Source organism: Nyctibius grandis, chromosome 7 (genome assembly GCF_013368605.1).
Source record: "Nyctibius grandis isolate bNycGra1 chromosome 7, bNycGra1.pri, whole genome shotgun sequence".
NCBI classification, from domain to species: domain Eukaryota; kingdom Metazoa; phylum Chordata; class Aves; order Nyctibiiformes; family Nyctibiidae; genus Nyctibius; species Nyctibius grandis.
Window position 1 is genome coordinate 44,667,512 of NC_090664.1, and position 21,910 is coordinate 44,689,421.

General features: G+C 41.9%; 1 protein-coding gene across 2 annotated transcripts in view; it reads left to right on the forward strand.

Moving 5' to 3' along the window:
- The window catches only part of CCNY (cyclin Y), a 135,830-nt gene that overhangs the window by 65,198 nt on the left and 48,722 nt on the right, over positions 1-21,910 (forward strand). Inside the window, exons 2-3 of one of the 2 annotated variants that reach the window (XM_068404670.1) lie at positions 15,872-15,946; positions 21,788-21,822. In XM_068404670.1, the coding sequence (XP_068260771.1) occupies positions 15,872-15,946; positions 21,788-21,822 (110 nt within the window). Of the gene's footprint in view, positions 1-15,870; positions 15,947-21,787; positions 21,823-21,910 lie in introns of those variants that run through there. The other variant, XM_068404671.1, reaches the window with a different exon arrangement.

Below are 21,910 nucleotides of genomic sequence, written 5' to 3' on the forward strand. Positions count from 1 at the left end.
TCACAGCAAATAACAAGATATCAATATACTGCTTTTTATCACTCTGGAAATGGTACCTCCTACAGTGACAATTTTGCAACATATTCAATTGTTATAAGGTGCTTCTCCGAGATCAGCACCTAATGATTCTGAGCTGACTCTTCTGAGAACAAATGTCCATTAAAGAACTCAAAGATTGAGAATGAATGTCAATTAAAGATCTGCAATTGTTTTCTTCAAAGTTTAGTGTATCTTTTTCCTTTTTTTTTTTTGCTACTTTTCCTTTGGCTGGTATATAGGATATGTCAGTGTGAGTTAAGGGGTTTTTGAGGACGGACAGAATACCTGGAGGTCGCATATTTTTAGGATTCAGAAGCTATAGTGTCTGGAGTCTGGGCAAGAATTACATGGCTACATCTGAAGGGCATATATGTTGAGCTAGCTATATTGTATGCGTTCTGCCGTAAGGCTTTAAGGAGACTGAGCCTCCTGGGCTGAGGGACAGCACTGCATCTCAGTAATGGAAGTGCTCAGTGGGTCAGGCGTGTGTATGGATATGCGCATGTGCTTTAGCCGGATGTGTTTATGGGCTTTTGCATACATGACAAATGTAGAGTTTCAGTGATGAGAGAGGTTTTTAATTTAATGTTAGTCACTTTTCAGTTTTAGGTGACAATCTGTGCGTAGTACTGATTTTAACACTGTGTCTTGGTAGCATGGTAATTTGGTTGCCATGTGAGTACAGATCTGCAGGGGATAAATTGAAAGCCTGTTATTGTAGTTTACCAGCTATCCTGTGGTGTCCCTCAGAAAAGATTACAAATTATATTTTTGCATATTAAAAAAGCAGCTGCTGCCCTTGAATTCATAGATGTACCCTTACAGTGTGTTATTATACACTTGCACTGAATTTTCTGAGAAACGAGAACAGATTCTTTTTCTGTTTGTATTTCATGGGTTACCTGTTAGCTATTTGATAACTACTTCAACTGTAGGTCACACAGCTCAGTAGGGAAGCAAAAGGAAAAAGACGACATCCTGGAAGGATGCTGTTTTCACTGGCATTAAAATCGTTTCCATAAGGGAATGAGGAAGGGTAAGCTCGACTTGCTCTGCTGGGCTGGTGTGAGGGCTCCTCAGAACTTGAGTCACTATTATGAAGTTACTTTTTTCCAGATAAAGAGTTGAGCTACAGCTCAAACTCCTGTGCCCTGATTTGCAGAACATAACACATCCTTAAGGTCATTCCGTTTCTTAATGATTTGTGTGACAATAATGTCTGTGTTTTGAGGAATGGTGAAACGCGTACACCTTGGTGCAAAGCTGCAGATAATGCTTCAATCTAAGATTCAAGTTTAAAATGTCAGCTCGGTTGTGATACAATGATGATGATTACGCTGCTGACTTTGTATTGAACTGTGTCTTCAAGTACAATTGGTTCACTTTACTGTAGGTTAACCCAACATTTCTGCTGACTCTGATATTGTGTGTTTGACTCAGTGACTAATAATTCCCTGCCAGCTGCTAACCTCTGGGTTAAATCTGTGGCAAGGGTGGCTGGGATCACAGCCAGCCTCACTTGGGGCATTGATGGCTTCAGGCCTCTTTTGGTGGAGAGTGTGATAGTACTTTTTAAATGTTTTTAAATTACAAGTAAAATAATTTGCTGAGGCAACAGCTGGTATAATTTGTTTTGGTCTGTAATGATACTGTGTTTATAGCTGTAAAAGATTTCACATGTATCGTGTTAAGTCATTATCATAATGAGTGATAAGTGAATCATAATGTATTTTTTTCTGATACATTTATAGGAAGAAGAATAAGGCTTTAAAAATTATTAATAATTTTTTAAAAAGTCTTTCACAACTGTATATTCCATTCTTTCTACCTTTGGATCTAATAGAGCAGAGTAAATTAATTTTAAAGTGGTGTATATGTTAACTAAAAATGCATCTAGGGAAAAAAGCATTCATGGTGTTCAGTGTCACTGGGGCATTAGAGAAATGCATAAATTTCAGTTTGAGGTTAATAGGACAGCGGCTTTGTTCCTTTTGTTGCGACACGTGCTGTAGGTGGAGCACGAGTGGTGTTGACAAAAGCAGGCAGTAGTCAGGGTGTTAATAAAACCCTGTGGCAACAGATGGGGAAGCAGTGCAGGTGGTGGCATTCTGCCGCCTTACCTAGACAAGCCCTTGGAATGGAGAGACGCCAGCCCGTGTTTCTGATGGGTGCGTGCCGAGACGATCATGTCTAGCGTGCGTTAGCTGGCTCTGTGTCATGTAATGGAGGAAGGTTATTGAGAGAAGGGGGGACTGGGGAACTTGAGTACCGTGTTCTCAAGTGCCAAAAAGCGGTGTTCAGTAACAAAATGGAAAGGTCGGCAGTGAGAAAGTGAGCAGTGATGGGAGATGCACAGCAAAGTGCAGAAGTGCAAAGCAAGATACTCCTTAAAATGTGCACTGTAGTTCCTCTTTCCGTCTTGCAATACTTGAGGACAACCATATCACGTAAGATTATTGAAAAAAAGATTCTGTGGGAATAATGCCTTCATATTATTGCTTATATTGCTTATAATATTCAGAGCAGACGATGCTTCTGAAAAAATGGTGGCAAGCCTTGCCCCACTGTGTATTCCAACAGCAGAACTGAAATGTTGTGTGTATCTTTGCCTTTCGGTGAGAAGCATTAGACCAGCTTTGCTTGGCTTCAGCTTTGTTTCCCTGACAGCGTGTTCATCCAGATGAGCTGAGGCAGGTGGCTGGTTGCAGACCTGAGACCTCAGAAGGTGGCTGCTGGGTCTGGCTGCCTGAACCTGCTGGGCTGGAACCCGCTTCCTGCTCCATGCCAAGGAGTCAGAAGCAGTGCAAACTCATATGTGTGTTGGACTCGCAGGGCTCCACGTGCTGTCCCAATGTAATTTTTTAATTCTAAAAATCTGTTTAGACTGTCAGTATAATGAAAATGGGGTTTAGAATTAATTTTTGTCTATGAAAACTGGTAATGTCATAGGGAATCTTGTCCGTCATCTCTGGAGTCAGTTTGTCCGTGTTCCGTCACAGTTCCACTTTATATCCCTGGATATCCTGCGTATGAACAAGTTTTGGGTCCAGTTGTGATTCTTGGGCTAGATTATGTTGAATGCTTCATAAAAAAATAATTTAAATCTCTTTAAAACACTGGCAGGGGGCTTTCTGAGAGGACAGTTTTCAACTGAGTGTTTATCAGTGTCCCTTGTGCTGTACGGTATCTTGAGCACGCTGGCAGGAGGGAAAGCAAGTGTGGTCACACACGTGCTTGTCATGACTCTTGCTGATTTTAACAGGAAACTGTTCTTTACTGGAAAATCTTAAATGTAGCGTATTTGACAAGTTGCATCTCTTTGCTGGCCTTGGATTTCCATTTGGATAAGTGAAAGGAAAATGACATTCTTTATATCAAGATATTTTGACATAAAGAACTGGCTTTTAGAGTAGACCATGTTCTGTATGCCTTTGTTGTATTTTATTTCATTACATTTTAGGTGTTTTTAGGGTACTGTAATGAAGAATCATGTTTTATGTTATGCTCAAAATCTGGGAGGAGTATGATGTAAATACACATATGCGCAGTCATATATTTTTGCATTAGGCGCTTTTTACAGTGGACAATTCTGTTTAAGGAGTGGGGATGCTCTTGAGTTAATAATAGCACGAAATTGTTGGCCTCTAAGTACAGGCTGAATTCTTCATGTAATGTGGAGAAATTGTCTTTTCTTCTCTGTTTTCACCAGCTTGAGGGGTGGGAGACGGGAATGGATATGTGCTTGCATTTTTTTTTTTTATCCTCTGCTAATCAATAAAACTTAACCTTCATTTTGGTTACAGTTAAAGCGAAAACTAATAAATGCAGTACTGGAATATATGAAAGACATTTATGAGATGAACTTGAGAGGGAAAATATTTATTAATTGGTATCTTTTCTGTTCTAAATACAAGGAGATGTCACAAAAGAGACTTAAATACATTGTGTCAGCTGATCTAATTTGCTCTTGAGATGTGTCTAGTTGGGAGAAACTGCTGTGAAAGGGAACGCAAATCCTGAAAAATGATAAAAATTTAAAAATCCTGGGTACAAAACTTGTTCAGCCTTGTTCTGTGAAAAGTTATGTATGTGATTTTCCTTCTAGAAGAAAAAATAAATACAGCTGTGTCCATGAGAACTACTGTGTTGTAACTTGGCTGACTGGTGAGGAATAACTGTACAGAAATGAGCATTATTTGCCACAGAGGGCTCTTTTTATTGATGAACTATCTCTGTGTCTCCCACGAAGACCGAGGTTAGGGCAGAGCCTGGAACAGAGTCACCGTGTAATTGGAGCTTGCTGAGAAAAGTTGTGCCCGTCGCTTGCTTGGAATGGTACGCAGAGAATGCCCGTAGCTCCAGGGTAGCAAAGATCATATCCAAGTTTTTCCAGCAGCCTAGCCAAATCTGAAGAGGTTTACCCTTCCAGTCAGTTGCCTCCTGAAAAAGCCTTCCAGTTTCCAACTTTCTTTTCTTCTCATAATCACTGTTAAAAAGTGCTGGAACATCATAATTAACGTTCGTTCTTACAAGAGTACTACAGGCAGTAACGCAGCTGAGAGGCATTTTCATTTGGGGTATATTAGTTGCTGCTTACACAAGGCATAAAAAGGTACAGATAAATCTTGTGGTCTGACGTGGATAAATCTTCATGCTGTGATTGTGTCATGTTTGAATGGCATGAGCTGAAACTTCTAGTAGTGGATCTCACATCTTGGAAGCTTTACTGTAAAAGCAGATGCGGTTATTGTTATTACCCAGTGAAATCAGCCTATGCAATTCAGTCTTATTTCGGCTTGAAAAGCTATAAAAACTTCTGAACAGAAAGCATCCCAGTGCCTTGTTTGTTTATTCATCCCAGTGAATTATTTTAGTCCCAGTGCTTCGTGCATCCCGCGTTTTAGAGACATTAATATACAGACCTCTCAAATGGAAACTTTAGTACTAGATTTAGTCACATAGCTTTTCAAATGGAAGACTGTATCATGGCTCCTTTGCATAAATCATGGTGATTTAAAAAAAGTTTAAGAAAATGGGTAATGATGATGAGAGTTTGCTTTATTCAGTCTTGTTTCACAGAATCACAGAATGTTAGGGATTGGAAGGGACCTCGAAAGATCATGTAGTCCAGTCCCCCCGCCGGAGCACGATTACCTAGATCATGTCACACAGGAACATGTCCAGGCGGGTTTTGAATGTCTCCAGAGAAGGAGACTCCACAACCTCTCTGGGCAGCCTGTTCCAGTGTTCAGTTACCCTCAATGTAAAGAAGTTTTTCCTCATATTTATTTATGTGGAACCTCCTGTGTTCCAGCTTGCACCCATTGCCCCTTGTCCTGTCAATGGTTGTGGAACCTCCTGTATTCTAGCTTGTACCCGTTGCCTCTTGTCCTGTCAATGGATGTCACTGAGAAGAGCCTGGCTCCATCCTCATGACACTTGCCCTTTACATATTTATAAACATTAATGAGGTCACCCCTCAGTCTCCTCTTCTCCAAGCTAAAGAGACCCAGCTCCCTCAGCCTCTCCTCATAAGGGAGATGTTCCACTCCCTTAATCATCTTCGTGGCTCTGCGCTGGACTCTCTTTAGCAGTTCCCTGTCCTTCTTGAACTGAGGGGCCCAGAACTGGACACAATATTCCAGATGCGGCCTCACCAGGGCAGAGTAGAGGGGGAGGAGAACGTCTCTTGACCTGCTAACCACACCCCTTCTAATACACCCCAGGATGCCATTGGCCTTCTTGGCCACAAGGGCACACTGCTGGCTCATGCTCATCCTGCTGTCCACTAGGACCCCCAGGTCGCTTTCCCCTCCGCTGCTCTCCAACAGGTCTGTCCCCAACTTGTACTGGTACATGGGGTTGTTCTTGCCCAGATGCAGGACTCTACACTTGCCCTTGTTATATTTCATTAAATTTCTCCCCGCCCAACTCTCCAGCCTGTCTAGGTCTCTCTGAATGGCAGCACAGCCTTCTGGTGTGTCATCCACTCCACTAGATACAGGCCTCCAACTGGCTCTGTCCCATTGACCACCACTCTCTGGCTTCTTTCCTTCAGCCAGTTCACAGTCCTCCTCACTACCCGATCACCCAGACCACACTTCCTCAGTTCAGCTGCGAGGATGCTGTGGGAGACTGTGTCAAACGCTTTACTGAAATCAAGATAGACCACATCCACAGCTTTACCATCATCTGTCCACCGGGTTATGTCCTCATAAAAGGCTATCAAGTTGGTTAAGCATGACTTCCCCTTGGTGAAGCCATGTTGAGTGCCCCTAATGATCCTCTTATCCTTGATATGCCTAGAGACAGCACCAAGGACAAGTTGTTCCATCACCTTTCCGGGGATGGAGGTGAGGCTGACGGGTCTGTAGTTACCCGGGTCCTCCTTCTTGCCCTTTTTGAAGACTGGAGTGACATTCGCTTTCCTCCAGTCCTCAGGCACCTCTCCCGTTGCCCACGACTTAGCAAAGATGATGGAGAGTGGCCTAGCAATGACTTCTGCCAGCTCCCCCAGCACCCGCGGGTGCATCCCATCAGGGCCCATGGATTTATGGATGTCCAGATTGCTTAATTGGTCCCTGACCCAGCCCCCATCAACCAAGACAAACTCCTCCTCTATCCCGACTTCCTCTGGGGCCTCAAGGGTCCAGGGCTCCTCAGGACAGCCTCCAGCAGTATAGACAGAGGCAAAGAAGGCATTCAGTAACTCCGTCTTCTTTTTATCCTCTGTCTCCAGGGCCCCCACCTCATTCACCAGTGGGCCTACATTGCCTCTAGTGTTGGCTTTACCTGCAATGGATTTGAAGAAGCCCTTTCTGTTGTCCTTGACCTCTCTTGCAAGGTTTAATTCCAAGGAGGCCTTAGCTTTCCTAGTTGCCTCCCTACATCCTCTGACAACAGACTTATATTCCTCCCAAGTGGCCAGCCCCTCCTTCCATGATCTGTACACCCTCTTCTTCCACTTGAGTTTGCCCAGCAGTTCCCTGTTCAACCATGCAGGTCTCCTGGTACCCTTTCTTGACTTCCTACCTGTTGGGGTGCTCTGATCTTGAGCTCGGAAGAAGCAGTCCTTGAATGCTAACCAACTATCTTGGGCCCCCTTACCTTCTAGTACCCTGTCCCATGGGATTTCCCTTAGCAATTGCTTGAAAAGGCCAAAGTTGGCCCTCTTGAAGTCCAGGGTTGTGATTCTGCTAGCTATTCTGTTCCTGCCACATGAGATCCTGAACTCCACCATCTCATGGTCACTACAACCAAGGCTGCCCTCAACCTTCACCTCTTCAACCAGACCCTCCTTGTTAGTGAGAATAAGATCCAGCAGCGCTCCTCTCCTAGTTGGCTCATCCACCATTTGCATCAGAAAGTTATCATCAATGCACTGGAGGAACCTCCTGGACTGAGGATGGCTGGCTGAGTAGGCCTTCCAGCAAATATCAGGGTAGCTGAAATCCCCCATGACAACCAGGCCCTGTAATTGCGAGACTGCTCTCAGCTGCCTGTAGGTAATGCCTCAACAACCTCCTCATCCTGATCCGGTGGCCTGTAATAAACACCCACAACAGTATCACCCCTGCCAGCCTGCCCCTTAATTTGTACCCACAAACTCTCAGTTCGCTCCTGATCCGCCCCTGGACAGAACTCAATACATTCTAGTTGCTCACTCATGTAAAGGGCAACTCCACCACCTCTCCTTAGCGGCCTGTCTTTCCTGAACAAGACATAGCCATCCATGACCACATTCCAGTCATGCGAGGTGTCCCACCAAGTCTCTGTGATTGCCACTAGATCATAACCCCCCGACCGGTGTTCCCCAGGGCTCAGTTCTGGGGCCGGTGCTGTTCAATATCTTTATAGATGATCTAGACATAGGGATTGAGTGCACCCTCAGCAAATTTGCAGATGACACCAAGCTGGGTGGCAGTGTCGATCTGCTGGAGGGTAGGAAGGCCCTACAGAGGGATCTGGACAGGTTAGATAGATGGGCCAAGACCAACGGCATGAGGTTCAACAAGAACAAGTGCCGGGTCTTACACTTGGGCCACAACAACCCCATGCAGCTCTACAGGCTGGGGCAAGAGTGGTTAGAAAGCGGCCCGGTGGAAAGAGACCTGGGGGTGCTGATCGACAGCCGGCTAAACATGAGCCAGCAGTGTGCCCAGGTGGCCAAGAAGGCCAATGGCATCCTGGTCTCTATTAGGAATAGTGTAGCCAGCCGGTCTAGGGAAGTGATCGTCCCTCTGTACTCGGCACTGGTGAGGCCGCACCTTGAATACTGTGTCCAGTTCTGGGCCCCGCACTTCAAGAAAGATGTTGAGGTGTTGGAGCGAGTCCAGAGGAGGGCGACCAAGCTGGTGAAGGGTCTGGAGGGTCTGACCTATGAGGAATGGCTGAGGGAGCTGGGGTTGTTTAGCCTGGAGAAGAGGAGGCTCCGAGGTGACCTTATTGCAGTCTACAACTACCTGAAGGGAGGTTGTAGTGAAGTTGGAGTCGGCCTCTTCTCCCGGGCAACTAGCAATAGGACAAGAGGACACAGCCTCAAGCTTCACCAGGGGAGGTTCAGGTTGGACATTAGGAAGGATTTCTTTTCAGAAAGGGTTATTAGACATTGGAATGGGCTGCCCAGGGAGGTGGTGGAGTCACCATCTCTGGATGTGTTTAAGAAAAGACTGGACACGGCACTTAGTGCCATGGTCTATTTGATATGGTGGTGTCAGGGCAACGGTTGGACTCGATGATCCCTGAGGTCTCTTCCAACCTGGTTGGCTGGTTGATTCTGTGACTGAACACGGATTTCTAACTCCTTCTGTTTATTCCCCATGCTGCGTGCATTGGTGTACAGGCATTTCAGGGAGCGAGCTGAGCACACCAATTTCACCCTAGGGTATGGGAGGCCTCCTGGTCTTCATCAATACTAGAGCGTTTCTTTGCTCTCTCTTCTTTTTTAAAGTAATCTTTTGTTTTTTTTCTTCATTTGACTAGAGACAGATGAGGGAGATTCTCTTGGCTGAGGGTACCCATTTAACTCTTACCAGCTCCTGAGGGAATTATAACGTAATAATGTTTAAGGGAATATTTTCATTACTGTACATTTAAATAGCTAATTGCTGTTAATCACAGAATCACAGAATCAACCAGGTTGGAAGAGACCTCTGGACTCGCTCCAACACCTTAACATCTTTCTTGAAGTGCAGGGCCCAGAACTGGACACAGTATTCAAGGTGCGGCCTCCCCAGTGCCGAGTACAGAGGGACGATCACTTCCCTAGACCGGCTGGCTACACTATTCCTAATAGAGACCAGGATGCCATTGGCCTTCTTGGCCACCTGGGCACACTGCTGGCTCATGTTTAGCCGGCTGTCGATCAGCACCCCCAGGTCTCTTTCCCCCAGGCCGCTTTCTAACCACTCTTGCCCCAGCCTGTAGAGCTGCATGGGGTTGTTGTGGCCCAAGTGTAAGACCCGGCACTTGTTCTTGTTGAACCTCATGCCGTTGGTCTTGGCCCATCTATCTAACCTGTCCAGATCCCTCTGTAGGGCCTTCCTACCCTCCAGCAGATCGACACTCCCACCCAGCTTGGTGTCATCTGCAAATTTGCTGAGGGTGCACTCAATCCCTACATCTAGATCATCTATAAAGATATAGAACAGCACCGGCCCCAGAACTGAGCCCTGGGGAACACCGCTAGTGACCGGCCGCCAATTGGACTTTGCCCCATTCACCACCACTCTCTGGGCTCGGCCATCCAGCCAGTTTTTAACCCATCGGAGAGTCCACCCATCCAAGCCCCGGGCAGCCAGTTTGTCTAGGAGGATGCTGTGGGAGACAGTGTCGAATGCCTTACTGAAGTCTAGATAGACTACATCCACAGCCCTGCCCTCATCTACTCAGCGGGTCACTTGGTCATAGAAGGAGACCAGGTTCGTCGAGCAGGACCTGCCTTTCATGAATCCATGTTGGCTGGCCCTGATGCCCCGATTGTCCTGCATGTGCCGTGTAATGGCACTCAGGATGATCTGTTCTGCACTCAGGATGATCTGTTCCATAGATAATAGAGGGGAGCAGGCCACCAGAGTAAAAGAGAAGCAGAAAGATGTAAGGTGCAATGAGACTTTTAAAATTTATTTCAGGGGGTTTTTCTAGGTTCGGTGTTGGGGAAACTTACTTCCTGGTCTGTGCCTGGAGAATGCTGTTGCTGTTTCTCTTCCCACAGATGACATCAGCTCACTCGTACGGGCTGGTACGCTGAAAGCTGCACCAACAGCTTCACTCTTTCTGCCACCCAGTGCAATAACATCTCGGGTCCTGCTGGTACCACGGCGGTGGCGTGGGCGAGGGAGGCACAGCTTTGCTGTTCCCCACCCGCATTAGGGCGCACCGAAAGCCCTGCCCTTGACATCTCTGTGAAAGCCTTTCCCTTCCCTCGGGTCACCTGTGCTTCCCTTTCCCTCTGCTCCCGTGGCAGTTGTTTTGTCTTGCCTTTTGACAGGCTTGCTGAAAATGTGTAGGGCTTAGTTGGACATTGCTCATTGCTTGCATTCTTGTAATTTCTGGATAAGCAACTTTGCGGTGTTTTGTTGCTTTCCACCCACCAGGCCATACCAGGCAGTTGCTCTGTAATGTCAGGTTGTGAGTGGAGAAACGATGGCAAAGAGGTTGATTTGTGTAGTGCCTGGTCAGCTGCAGTTTCCTTGGTGGCATGCCCTGGGTGGGTCTGTTCTTTCCTTGTCTGAAGTCCCTTTAAATAATTTAAAAAAAATATATCTTCTGGGATGAAGAAACATGGATTGATTTCATTTTTAAGCACATAATAGGTCAATGAACTAATATGTGACACTGTCTCTTTCCTTAATGATAGTGGTGGTTGTGCAGTGGCAGTGAGAGACTGTGGGACCAGGAGTGAAGAAGGAAGGAAAGTAATTTCACCAGATTATTTCAGAACTGTTTAAGTCTAAAGCAAGTGTTTTACTCAGTTTAGACTTTAGTTCACTATTGAATCAGCATCAGTCCTTTGGCAGTGCAAACTTGCTCAACTTTCATTGTTCAAAAGGAAGGAAATAACATCTTATTTTTCTGATAGAATGAACACATTTTCAGACCTGCTGCCTGTGCTGCAGCCCACGTGCGCTGTTACAAAAGCAGCGACTGTGTTGTTTTTTCCTGTTTGTGTCACAGCAGAAGCTTTGATGCGTGTTGCTGAGAAATTAGTTGCTACAGCACCCATCCTTCATCCCCTTGTGGTGCGTGTTTGTATCTCAATCGACTCATGAGTTAAAGAAACCTTTAGTTAAAATTTTGCCACGAAAGATTTAGTCTCGTTCTTTTCTGTTTTTATCTTGCATAATGTATTCTGATCACAAGTCTTAAAGCATAGCTCTTTCTGAAGAGTTGCAGCAGGGTTTGGTGCAATTTTAGAAAGTTTACAGATGTGCCACTGGGATTTGCTGAGGTTTTGTGCTTAATAATTTAAATATTGCTATTGCTGAAGATTTTGTAGAACTTAGGCTAGAGGCCCCTGGGATCATCTGATCTGACCTGCGTATGAATCACAAGCCAGTAGCTTGCATGTAGTTATTCTTAAATTGAGCCTAAATACTCATGCTGGACTAAAGATGTTTGGCTGAGGCAATCTTCTAGAAAGGGAAAATCATCAAAATAAGTTGAATTCCTTGGGTGCCTAATAGCTTCAGTGCCTAATTATCCTCCCCTTTTTTTTTTTGATCCAAGTTCATAATTAAGATTTTTCTGCTTTCATTTTCCACTGGTTTTGTTATGTTGTGTGCTAGATTAGAGAGAGCTTTCAGTACTTTTTCTTCTCCCTCTGTGAAGGTACATGTGAACTACAGACACCTCCTCATTTTCCTTTTTCATCAGCTAAACAGTTTGAACTCAGACTTTTCATCTGAAGGCATTTTCTGCAGTCCTTCAGTCATTGTTGTTGCTCTCTTCCACACTCACCTGAAATTTATGCTTTTAAAAAGTGCAAACTGAGGCTGTATTCAGTATTTTCTGGTCTCAGTAATGCTTTTTAAGATCTTGTTTTGAGATTTAAAATCTTGCCTGGGCTTTAGCCCAAGTCTGAAACCAAACTGTTTTACAGTTCGCTTCTTTTTATGGCCATATTTGAATGCAGCTACTCTGGCTTTAGGAACTAAGTTTCTCACAGTGTACAGGGTGAATCTCATTGCAATCTTCTGGTGGTTGTCTTAAATTTAGCGCAGTTATGAACCGAATTAAGTTATATGCAAAATCTACTTCTTTTTCTTGGAGAGAGAGTGAATTTAGTGTGATGTGATAAATCAGAATGCCCATTATAATAACTGTTATTTTGGCATGCTACTAAGTAAGCAGAGAATGCAGTCCTAAGTATATTTGAATGTATTTGTAACTCTGGTCTTGCCCAAATCCTCTAAAATTGTGTGAATTCTGTTAGGCACCTGATCTCTTAGCTGAAGTGTGCCTGAGGCTGACTTTGCTTTGGCTAACCAAAAATTAGGTTTGATTTAAATGTGCATCTATACAGATATAGACATGTGTATGGATACATGTATTTATAGGCACACACACACCTTTGGTTCCTAATCCTGAGAAGACAAAACCCCTGAAATTTTCATGAAGTGTCAAACTGTTTAGGTGTTTGCAGAATAGGAGTTACATTTTGCATAACTTAACAATCCTTTAGAACTGAAAAAAAAAAAGAAAACCTGATCTTTGAACTATGAAAAGATGTAGGAAAATATTCCACATCTGTTTAACTGGAAAGAACATCTACAGTGAAAGATTTTTGGTTTGCACTGTGTATGAGACAGTGACTTTTTCTTAAAAGCTGATTTTGGAGTGTAGGATAACTGTTGGAAGAAGTACCCACTTTAAATCTTTCCTTTGTAAGGCTGTGATGAGTCGCAGAGCAGACTGCTAGCAATGGAGAAAAATGTTGTGCAGATTTCAAGAACTGAAATTCTGACTCTCGTTTTCCTCTCTTTTCGAATAGTAGAGTATTGCTTGTGTGCGTTTAAATCTCTCTTTATCTTTGACTATTCCTTTACAAAACGGATAAACCTTTCATATTGTGGCTTTTTTTTATGATACTTTTCAAATACTTGAAAGAACTACTGATACCACAAAAGCAGTATGAATATATTATTTTCTTTAGGATGGAAGTAACCTTTTGGTGGATAATGCCCTTTGGTGATGAGTTACCAGCTTCTGAGGAGCGATGGAGTTGCAGGTACACACCAAACAGTGCTTTCTTCTGCCTGCAAGCCCACGAGACCTATGCTGTTCTTCAAAGGGAGGTGGGGAACCAGCCTCTCTCAGCAGCACTTGTCTTCTTCTGGCCACCTTGTGCTGGGTAACCTCCCCTGACAGGCTTTGCCGCTCCCCATACCCATGTTCTCCTCCTCTGATTTTTGTGCAGACGGTTTGAGAAAGACAGATGGATGTGTTTGATGGCTGCTGTTGCTGGGGAGGATGTGAGAGAAGGGATGTGGAGAGAAGAGGATGCGTGGTGCTTTGTGGGGTTCAGCGGTGGGAAGGAGGCAGTGGGTAGGTGTGTCTCCTAAGATGGTTCAAAATCCCTGGTCTGGGCTCTGCAGCTGCTGAGGTTGGATCTTGCTGGCCTTCTTTCAGCTCCTGTCTGAAGAATAACAGTTTATCCGAGAGCCAGTGCTTTTTGGTAGTTTGTGTTTTTTTTTAGAAAGACTTTTAAGTCCTTTGTTGGTTTACTGCTTCTGCATAACAGCCGTTTATAGCACAGGAATCTTTCAGTTGCAACTTGAGTGCAAGATGTGCAATTGGTTTTCCTTTCTTTTCAGCCCTGCAGGCAGACTGTGAGCCTGTACCGGGTGGTTGTTACTCCCTGAGCAGATAATTTTCTAGGCCTGAAGGAAAGGAATACTTGTCTGTTTAGGGGCAGTGTTTTGTAACCTGGGTTCAGTTTCATGTTGCTGGTCCTGTTTTGTTGACTGAATTTGCATTGCTGTACTTTAAAAGATTTGTAGAAAAACTGTCTGTAGTGGTTTAAAAAAAAAAGGCATTTTTTGTTTATGGTGATGTATTGTGCTGTTCAATAAAAGATGAAGAGGATGATAAAAGACGATGTATTTTGCCATTTTAAAATGCTGATTGCTCTTTACTTAATGAATTGCATTGTGAATTCAGCTTAATGGAAAAGCTATCCTGAAATGGAAAACAATCTTTACCAGCACGATCTATCTCAGCGAATGATTTTTTTTCTTCTTCTTCTTTGTGTCTAAGTAAGATGCAGAAAGTAACAGGAAAATATTCTTTCTAATTCACAGTCCTTTCATGTCAGAACTCCTAGTAGTCAGATGACCTTCCTAGAATCTTCTCGAAGCTTGGTTGCAAACTGTGGTTTCTGGGAGAATCAGAATGACTTTCCCTTGAACTTCTTGGATTTCTTTTCCTTTGTGGCTTTGGTAATAATAATAAACCTCCTTTCCAATTGAGGAATTGCTCTTCTGTGTTTCTGAGTTCTTTCTTGTAGTGGGAAGATCATGTTTATTCCAGAAGTTATGTCCAAGTACCAGCAGCATGTAAGGGCTATAGAATGCAGGGAGATAAAAAGGAAACCAAGAGAGCATAAAGGGAAAAAATACAAATAGAAAGTACATTTGTAGAGAGGTATGTGGTCAGGAGAAAAAGGCAAGGAAGTGGAAGACCTAGTATATTAGTAAATAAAAGGGAAAGGGAGAAGTGAGTATGGTGATGGTTGGTGAAGGAACAGGGAAAGCTGTAGAAAGGAGAACTTGACCCTTGGGCAAAAAGACTTTGCTTTGTTTTCATAAGACCTGGGGCTTAATTTCCAGTTTTGCTGAGCTTTCACAGGGATATGAAAGGCGAGTGAGAGAAATGTAGAAAGCCTGGGATAATCACGGAAGAGAAACATATCAGTGCTTATATGTAGTCTCGCATAAATGCCTGCATCAAATGCAACAGAACGTATATCTAGAGATCAGGAGAATGTAAGAGAACCAAGGTTCAGATAGCCACACTGGGCGAGGAAGAAAATGATAAAAAATGATGTGCTGTTCTTAGTAGCATACTTTCCAGTGGATGCAGGCATGTAAGAGTTGTAACACATTGGTAGTGAAGTGGAATTTGGGAACAAGTAAATTCAAAGGATTTTAACCTCCATAGGGAAAATAACATTCATAGAAGTTTGTATAAGATGTGATAGATTTGAATCTTTAACCTGGTAAATGTGTTTTTAGGGTGGGTTTTTTTTTTAGGAGTTGTCACAGCAAAGAGTATGTTCATCTGTGAAGTATCGGGAAAGTTCCAAGTTTTTGTAATCTTGACCATTTAAAACACTCTGGCCCTAGACTTAACTTGTTTACGTTCAGCTGCAATAACTACTTATTTTAATCACATCTAATCTTGGAAACCCATCTATTTACAGAGGGTTGCATATTTGTTTTATAATACTTAATTCTTATATAATTACATATAACAAGCTGTGTTCCTGTGCTTAGCAATGGCTTTGGGGCATGGTGGGGATAAACTGGTGGTAAATGGATAATCCTTGACTTCTTGTGTACAAACTGCTTAAGCTGCTTTATCTGTTTTAATCCAAAGCAGCCATTAGAACCCAAAGTCTAATCCCAGACATGTGTTGATGCAAATGATTTGCATGCCAAAAACAGCCACTTGTGTGAAGAAGGATAAAAAAGTGGGTCTCAAGATGGATTTTGTTTTAGAATAGCTGCTTAAGTATGTAAACTTGGTCTTATTAAAAAGAATGAGAAAATCTGTGTGTACTGTTGGATAATCATAAATGTTTTTGTGCTGTTCCTTCTTTCTTTCTTTCCAGATTTGAACATGGAATTCAACCCATCAGATCATCCACGGGCCAGTACAATATTTCTCAGTAAATCACAAACAGATGGTAGGTTACTGAATTTATTACAGTATTTGCTATTGCAGTTATCTCTAAACCCTTTGTTAGAATGCATGTGATAGTCTTTTAATATATAATTCCCCTCCCAATAAAAGAAGCTTTTATAGGCATCATGTTAGAGTTGAAAGAAGTCACACCTTTAGTTAATTATTTTGTCAGACCAGTAGTGGAAGGTACAGGTTTGAGTTCTGTCATGTCCTGAAATTGTAAGTTCCAAGTAGTCATTGTGTCAGAACTACAAATAAGAATAAAGCTTAATATAATTTTAATATTTTAAAAATATTTTCCCTAAATCCAAAATTTCCTGTGTAACTGTTTATTGTTTCTTTTAACCTCTGAACATTAGGCCAAGCTTCTGGGAGATGTGTGAGGAGTACTTTCTTGAGAAAATGACAGTTTACATTAGCTAAGAAGACAGTCCAGAATTTCCTCCAATATAGCTGATATTGTAAATGAGCTCAGTACTAGATTTTAATAACAAAACAACCCCCATCCCACCCAAACATTCTCTCTTTTTCTCTCATTATGGATTTTATATAATCATATATTTGTCTGGACTATTTTTTTATATTCATAGACAAAATGATCCCTCTGGAATTGCATCTGTTAAGCAAGCCTCTTGATGGAGTTAGTAGAATAGAAGCCATTTATTCTGGCTCTTTCATTCCCTGTTGGACATGTGTGACATGTTGTTTTAGAAGTAGACGAATAATCGATGCAAATTATTTTCTACCAAGACTTTCAAAGCAGTTTCTACATTGTAATTCTGTCTGTTCAGTATGAATTCTTTGTCCTCCTTTCTGCTGCTTATAAATGCCATTTTTGATTTACATAGTAAATTGCAGTGTCAAACACATCACTTAAAAATAATGTAGTTTTCACTTACTGTATATTTTTTGCTAATTTTTGAGCATGACTAGAACAAAGAGGATATACATTTAGGCCCTAATTGAAGAGTTGATGATGTGAGTACCTCTTTTGCCCTTCAAATTGTCCTTCTGAATTCAGCCCTGCTTCTGTCAATGCCTTATTAGGTGGGTTTGGGTGTAATTCACCATTCTAATCTGGCTTGGTAGTCTGTAAAAAGAATATGATAATATTGCCACAGTACACTGTATTGTGAAGAGTGATGTCTATTTTATAGTGTTTTTATAGTGTGTTAAGACTATATAATCCCATATGGATGCTATATGTTTCTTGTTACAGCTTGTTGAAAAAAAAGACAAAAAAAATCCCAAGTCCAACAACTAAAATTTTGACCAGACCTCATGATTATTCTTACTTGTAGTAATAGTAGTTACTTTATTACAGTATGTAGTTAATTGTAAGCATTTTTTTTAAATGACAGTTTACACCCATGCTAGAGTTGGTCTATGAAACTCTGTTCTAGTTTAAGTAATATGAAGAACATATTTTTGAATGAGAACAATGAATTTAGTGAAACAATATAGAAACATTATCAATAGGAGTGTAAGATCTGTTCAGCTATCCTTCAGTGGAAAAAATCCAAAGTCTATCTTGTACAAAAGAAAAAAAGATTCTGCAAGCATTTATCTGCTGATGTATTGCCAAGAGCCATCCCATTTGGGTGGGACAAGTCACCCGTAGTAAGCATTTTGCTTGGCTGTACTTTGGGCCCTTTGTGGAACCAAATGAGCTGTAGGAGTGCTCACAGTATTCAAGGATGTTGCCTAATACCAAAATGCAATAAAATGCTTGTTAAAGGGAAAAAATAGGGTTTCTTTAGGGTGAGTAGGATTGTATTCTGACAGCCTACTGTGGAGCCTAGAGGACCCTCAAGACTTCTTAAGTCAGTGTAGAAGGGGGAGAGTTGAGCTGGCAATGTTGAAAACACTGAACTTGAGCATGTAACTACCTCTCCCCATTACTTGTATAGTGTTGGGCTGGCAAACCGTCCTGCTGACTGTAAGTGAAAATATTTCTGTAGACAAGAGCTGCAGACATTTAAAATATACATATTGGAGAGATTAGAGACATCGGGACTCAATGTTTCTTGCAAGATCTGGCTGTGACTCTTGAGTGTTCACCACATGTTTCTGCATCGGGAAAGGGCCAAGTCTAGAGTGACTTGGCAACATTACTGTCAGGTCATTCCATATTTGGCTTTCTAGTAGCCCTGTAACTCTTTCAGCCTCACTGGTAATCTTGTAGTACTGTCCTGGCATAGGAGCTGTGCTTGAGCTGCTTGTGATCAACATGTGAGTGAAGAGCAAAAAGCTGACTACCCTGAACATAATGAGACAGGACGTGGTATCTCTGGATATTAACGTGGTCTGAAATTTCCCATTGTTCTGTGAAGTTTGGATGCCATGCTAAGCATCTAAATCTGTCCTGTCCCTCTTAGTCGGTAGTCTGAATGCATCCTTAATTACCTGAGAGTTCAACGAAACTGTAGAAAAGTTGAAGTCACAATACATACTAGTTTGATTCCTAACTAAAGTAGCTTTTCGGAATGTTTCTAACTCTTTGTGGGAATTTTCTAGGTGCTGAATCTTACCTGAGTAATTCTCCCTGTTTAGGGAGCTAGTAAAGAATATCACCTTTTATGTCTTTAACTTATATGAGTGCTTTGTGCAAGTTCTCCCTTGTTTGCTGAGTTTGGCCTGTAAGCAGGATGGTTTAGGTGACTGCAAAGCCATGCTCTGTTTGGTGTGTGGTTGTGGTTTAAGCCAGGGTTTCCAAACCTTAGCAGTCCCATAGTGTAACTTCCTTCCTTATAACAGCAAGAGGGCAATGGTTGCTAATTCAGGGTGCTGGCAATGGTCTTTCATGTAAGTGGGTTACTGCTGTCCACCTCTACTAATTTACATGAGGCTTTACACATTCAATGTACTGGCTACATTGTGCAGTATTGGTGCAAAATGAGCTTCAGACAAAGATGATTTTGAAATTGTATTTATATAGTGGATGGAAGTGAAGTAAGCTGCACTTACTCTTTAACATTAACTAGAACCAGTCTCTTGTCTCGGATAAAACAAAAAGAAATTATTTACAAACTCCCAAAATGCGAGACTTTTTTATTGATGTAATCCTCAAGGATTTTGCCTTCGATCCTGAGACGGGTACCATTAAGATAATCTACAGAAATTGCACAAAGAAAGTTTCTATTATAGCTCAATCAAACATACAGACATATGTACATACACACACACACACATGTACGTGTGTGTGTGTGTGTATTTTCTCTCCCCCTTTCATTTCAGGATAATATAATTTTCTCCTATTGCGAAAGTTCAACAATAACAATCAAAAGTGCCTGCAGAAATAGGAACAGGTCATTGACCTTAAAATGAGGAAAACTAAGACCATTTGGCAGCATCTCAGTCTCTACTCGAAGACTTCCATTCCAACTTTCAAGTTTTAAAATGTTAGGAAGAAAGTAGAAGTTTAGTTGTTTAAACTGACTATAAATCTGTTCAGTTTCATTTCATCAAAATCTCAATACTTGAAAGCCAAAAGCCTGGAGCTGCAGTTAGACGTTTATGCTACAAAATGATGGTTTATTGTAACACTGCAGTCTGGTCTGGTGAAGACCATACTGTGCTGCATGAGCAGTGCAAAGGGTCTTTAAACTGACTGAAGGCAATGATAGAATTACCTCTTTACAGTCATTTTAGCTTGGCAGAAGTGGCCTTTTGCCTTGTGCGATAATTGTCTTTCCCTTGTTTAAAGGGAGGGTTGTGATCACAAAAGAGAGTGGTTGTGACAAAATGGGTTTCTGCTATGCCCAGTGCCCCATCGGCTTCTGTTCTGGAAAGAGCTGAGCCTTACGCTGTGGCAGAGCGGGCCGGGAGCAGAAAAGCACGTCTGCCTTCTTGTAGTCCCTCACCGGAGAGTCCAGGCTAACTGAATTTCTGTTATATGGCAGAAACAGGGGAAAGGAGGTCAACGTGCTGCTTGGAAGAGTGGTGCAGCACGAGCAGTGCTTGAGCAGGGAGAAGCGAGGGGTGGGTATAAATACATTAATATGTTCTTCCGGAGTTTGGAAATAGCAAATGGGAATGAGCAGTGAGTGATATTCTTGTTTTGGTAAATAGATGATTGTACTTTCATGTTGAATTAAATAATATGATGGATACAAGGGAAAACACAGAAGAGAAAAACTAAGGTAGGGGAAAAAAGGTGATTAAAATGGAATTTGGAGTGTATGTGCAAGCTGTCTTTATAGGATTTTGTCCATAAAAACTTTGTATGTGATATAATTGTTTGTGATTAAAACACTGTTAAATATTTAACTGTGTTCAAAATTTCACAGTTAATAGGTGTTAATTTTCAGTTATGTACTCTATTAGGTTTACATGCAGCTTATCAGAACTGTATACTGCCTGTACATTGTAATTGCCAAATACTGCCAAATACTTCAGCTATTCTTAGAAGTGATTATCTGCCATCATTTTGTTTTTTCCCTTTAGATTACTTATGTCCCTTGCTGGTGATAAATGCAGTGTGTGGAACTTAAGTGTAGTGCGGTGTTTTAGCAGGATTTCGAGCAGAAATTTACTAGATATATTTACTAGACGATCAGAATTTTCCTGCTGTTCCTGTTTAATTCTATTTCTTATATAATGTCCGTAATTGTGGATCTGAGCATGTGCTAAGTGACATGGCTAACATCTGTCATGTGTGATTCTCCTTTCTGCTCCCTGGGAGGAAAATTATGTAAGGATTTTTAAAAGTTTTTTCTTAATTTTCTTTTCATTTTATGTATGCATTAAACACAATTATTTCACAATATTCACACATACAGCCTTGTTTATGTGAGATTGCTTGCTTATAAAAAATCACAAATAATGGCTTCTCATCCAACAGGGAATGGACAGGCTATCCTGCCATTATCAACCCTCTTATTTTGCTAAGTTCATTGAGTTGCATAGCTTTTAAATCGTGGTGCACTGAAGTGCATTTAATCACCTACAGCATGAAAACATTATTATTTTAATCCTGCAGTTTGATTTATGTGTTAGTTGCCCTCCAGACTGGTATCCTAAATGCTGTGGTATTTTCACTGGAACAGAGCTCCACAGGCTCTCTATGGGGTGAGTTAATTGGGAAAGTGCTTTAAAAAATTTAATAGAGTATATTTAATCAGCTGTAATAAGCATTTGCCTGACAATTAAGACTCTATACATCTATCTCCCTTGTTGTTGCTGTTTACTTTCTGAATATTTTGGCTAATTGTGGCTTTGACTTTGCAACCCTTGCTTGTGCTGACTTGTTCATACACACCAAAGGAAAATATTTTAGTTGTTATATCCGACATGAGTAATAGTTTCAGGCTTGCACCCGATCATTATAGAAGGCAGTGGTGTAATGCATATGGCTTCAAGGCTGCTCTGTGGGAGTTAGCGCACAGTAAGCTATGATGAGAATTTGCTAACTCCATGGTGTAGCTGTTTAGGTGCTTTCATACCTGCAAGGTAGTGTAGCCACTTTGCAGCAAGGTACCTTGCACGAAGGCACTGGTGGCTCAGGAGTACCGACACAGAGAACTGGTGAAGGATGGCTAATCCATTGCTAACTTGGGCTGTAGCTTACTGCATATTAACTTTCCCATGTGGACCAGAGCCTGGTGAAATACCCAAATGGATGAGAATTTTAATCCATCACCGCACTAATGAGCGTAAATGCCTTTATGCATACAGATATATGTTCCTTCTGCACTTGATATATAAATATACTTGGTTAGTGCAGAAGCAATTATAATGTTGCACATAGATAGCCTCGTGTTCTTTTTATTATAAATGGTATATAAGCTTAATCGGGAAAAATAGTCATGTAATATTTCTATCATATTTTGTGTTTTTGCAGTGAGAGAAAAACGCAAGAGTCTCTATATAAACCACGTAAGTGAAAATGCCTCGCTATGTGGCTTTCTCCTTGTTGTCTATATTATACAGTAAATAAGAGTTATCACACATGATTTCCATGTTG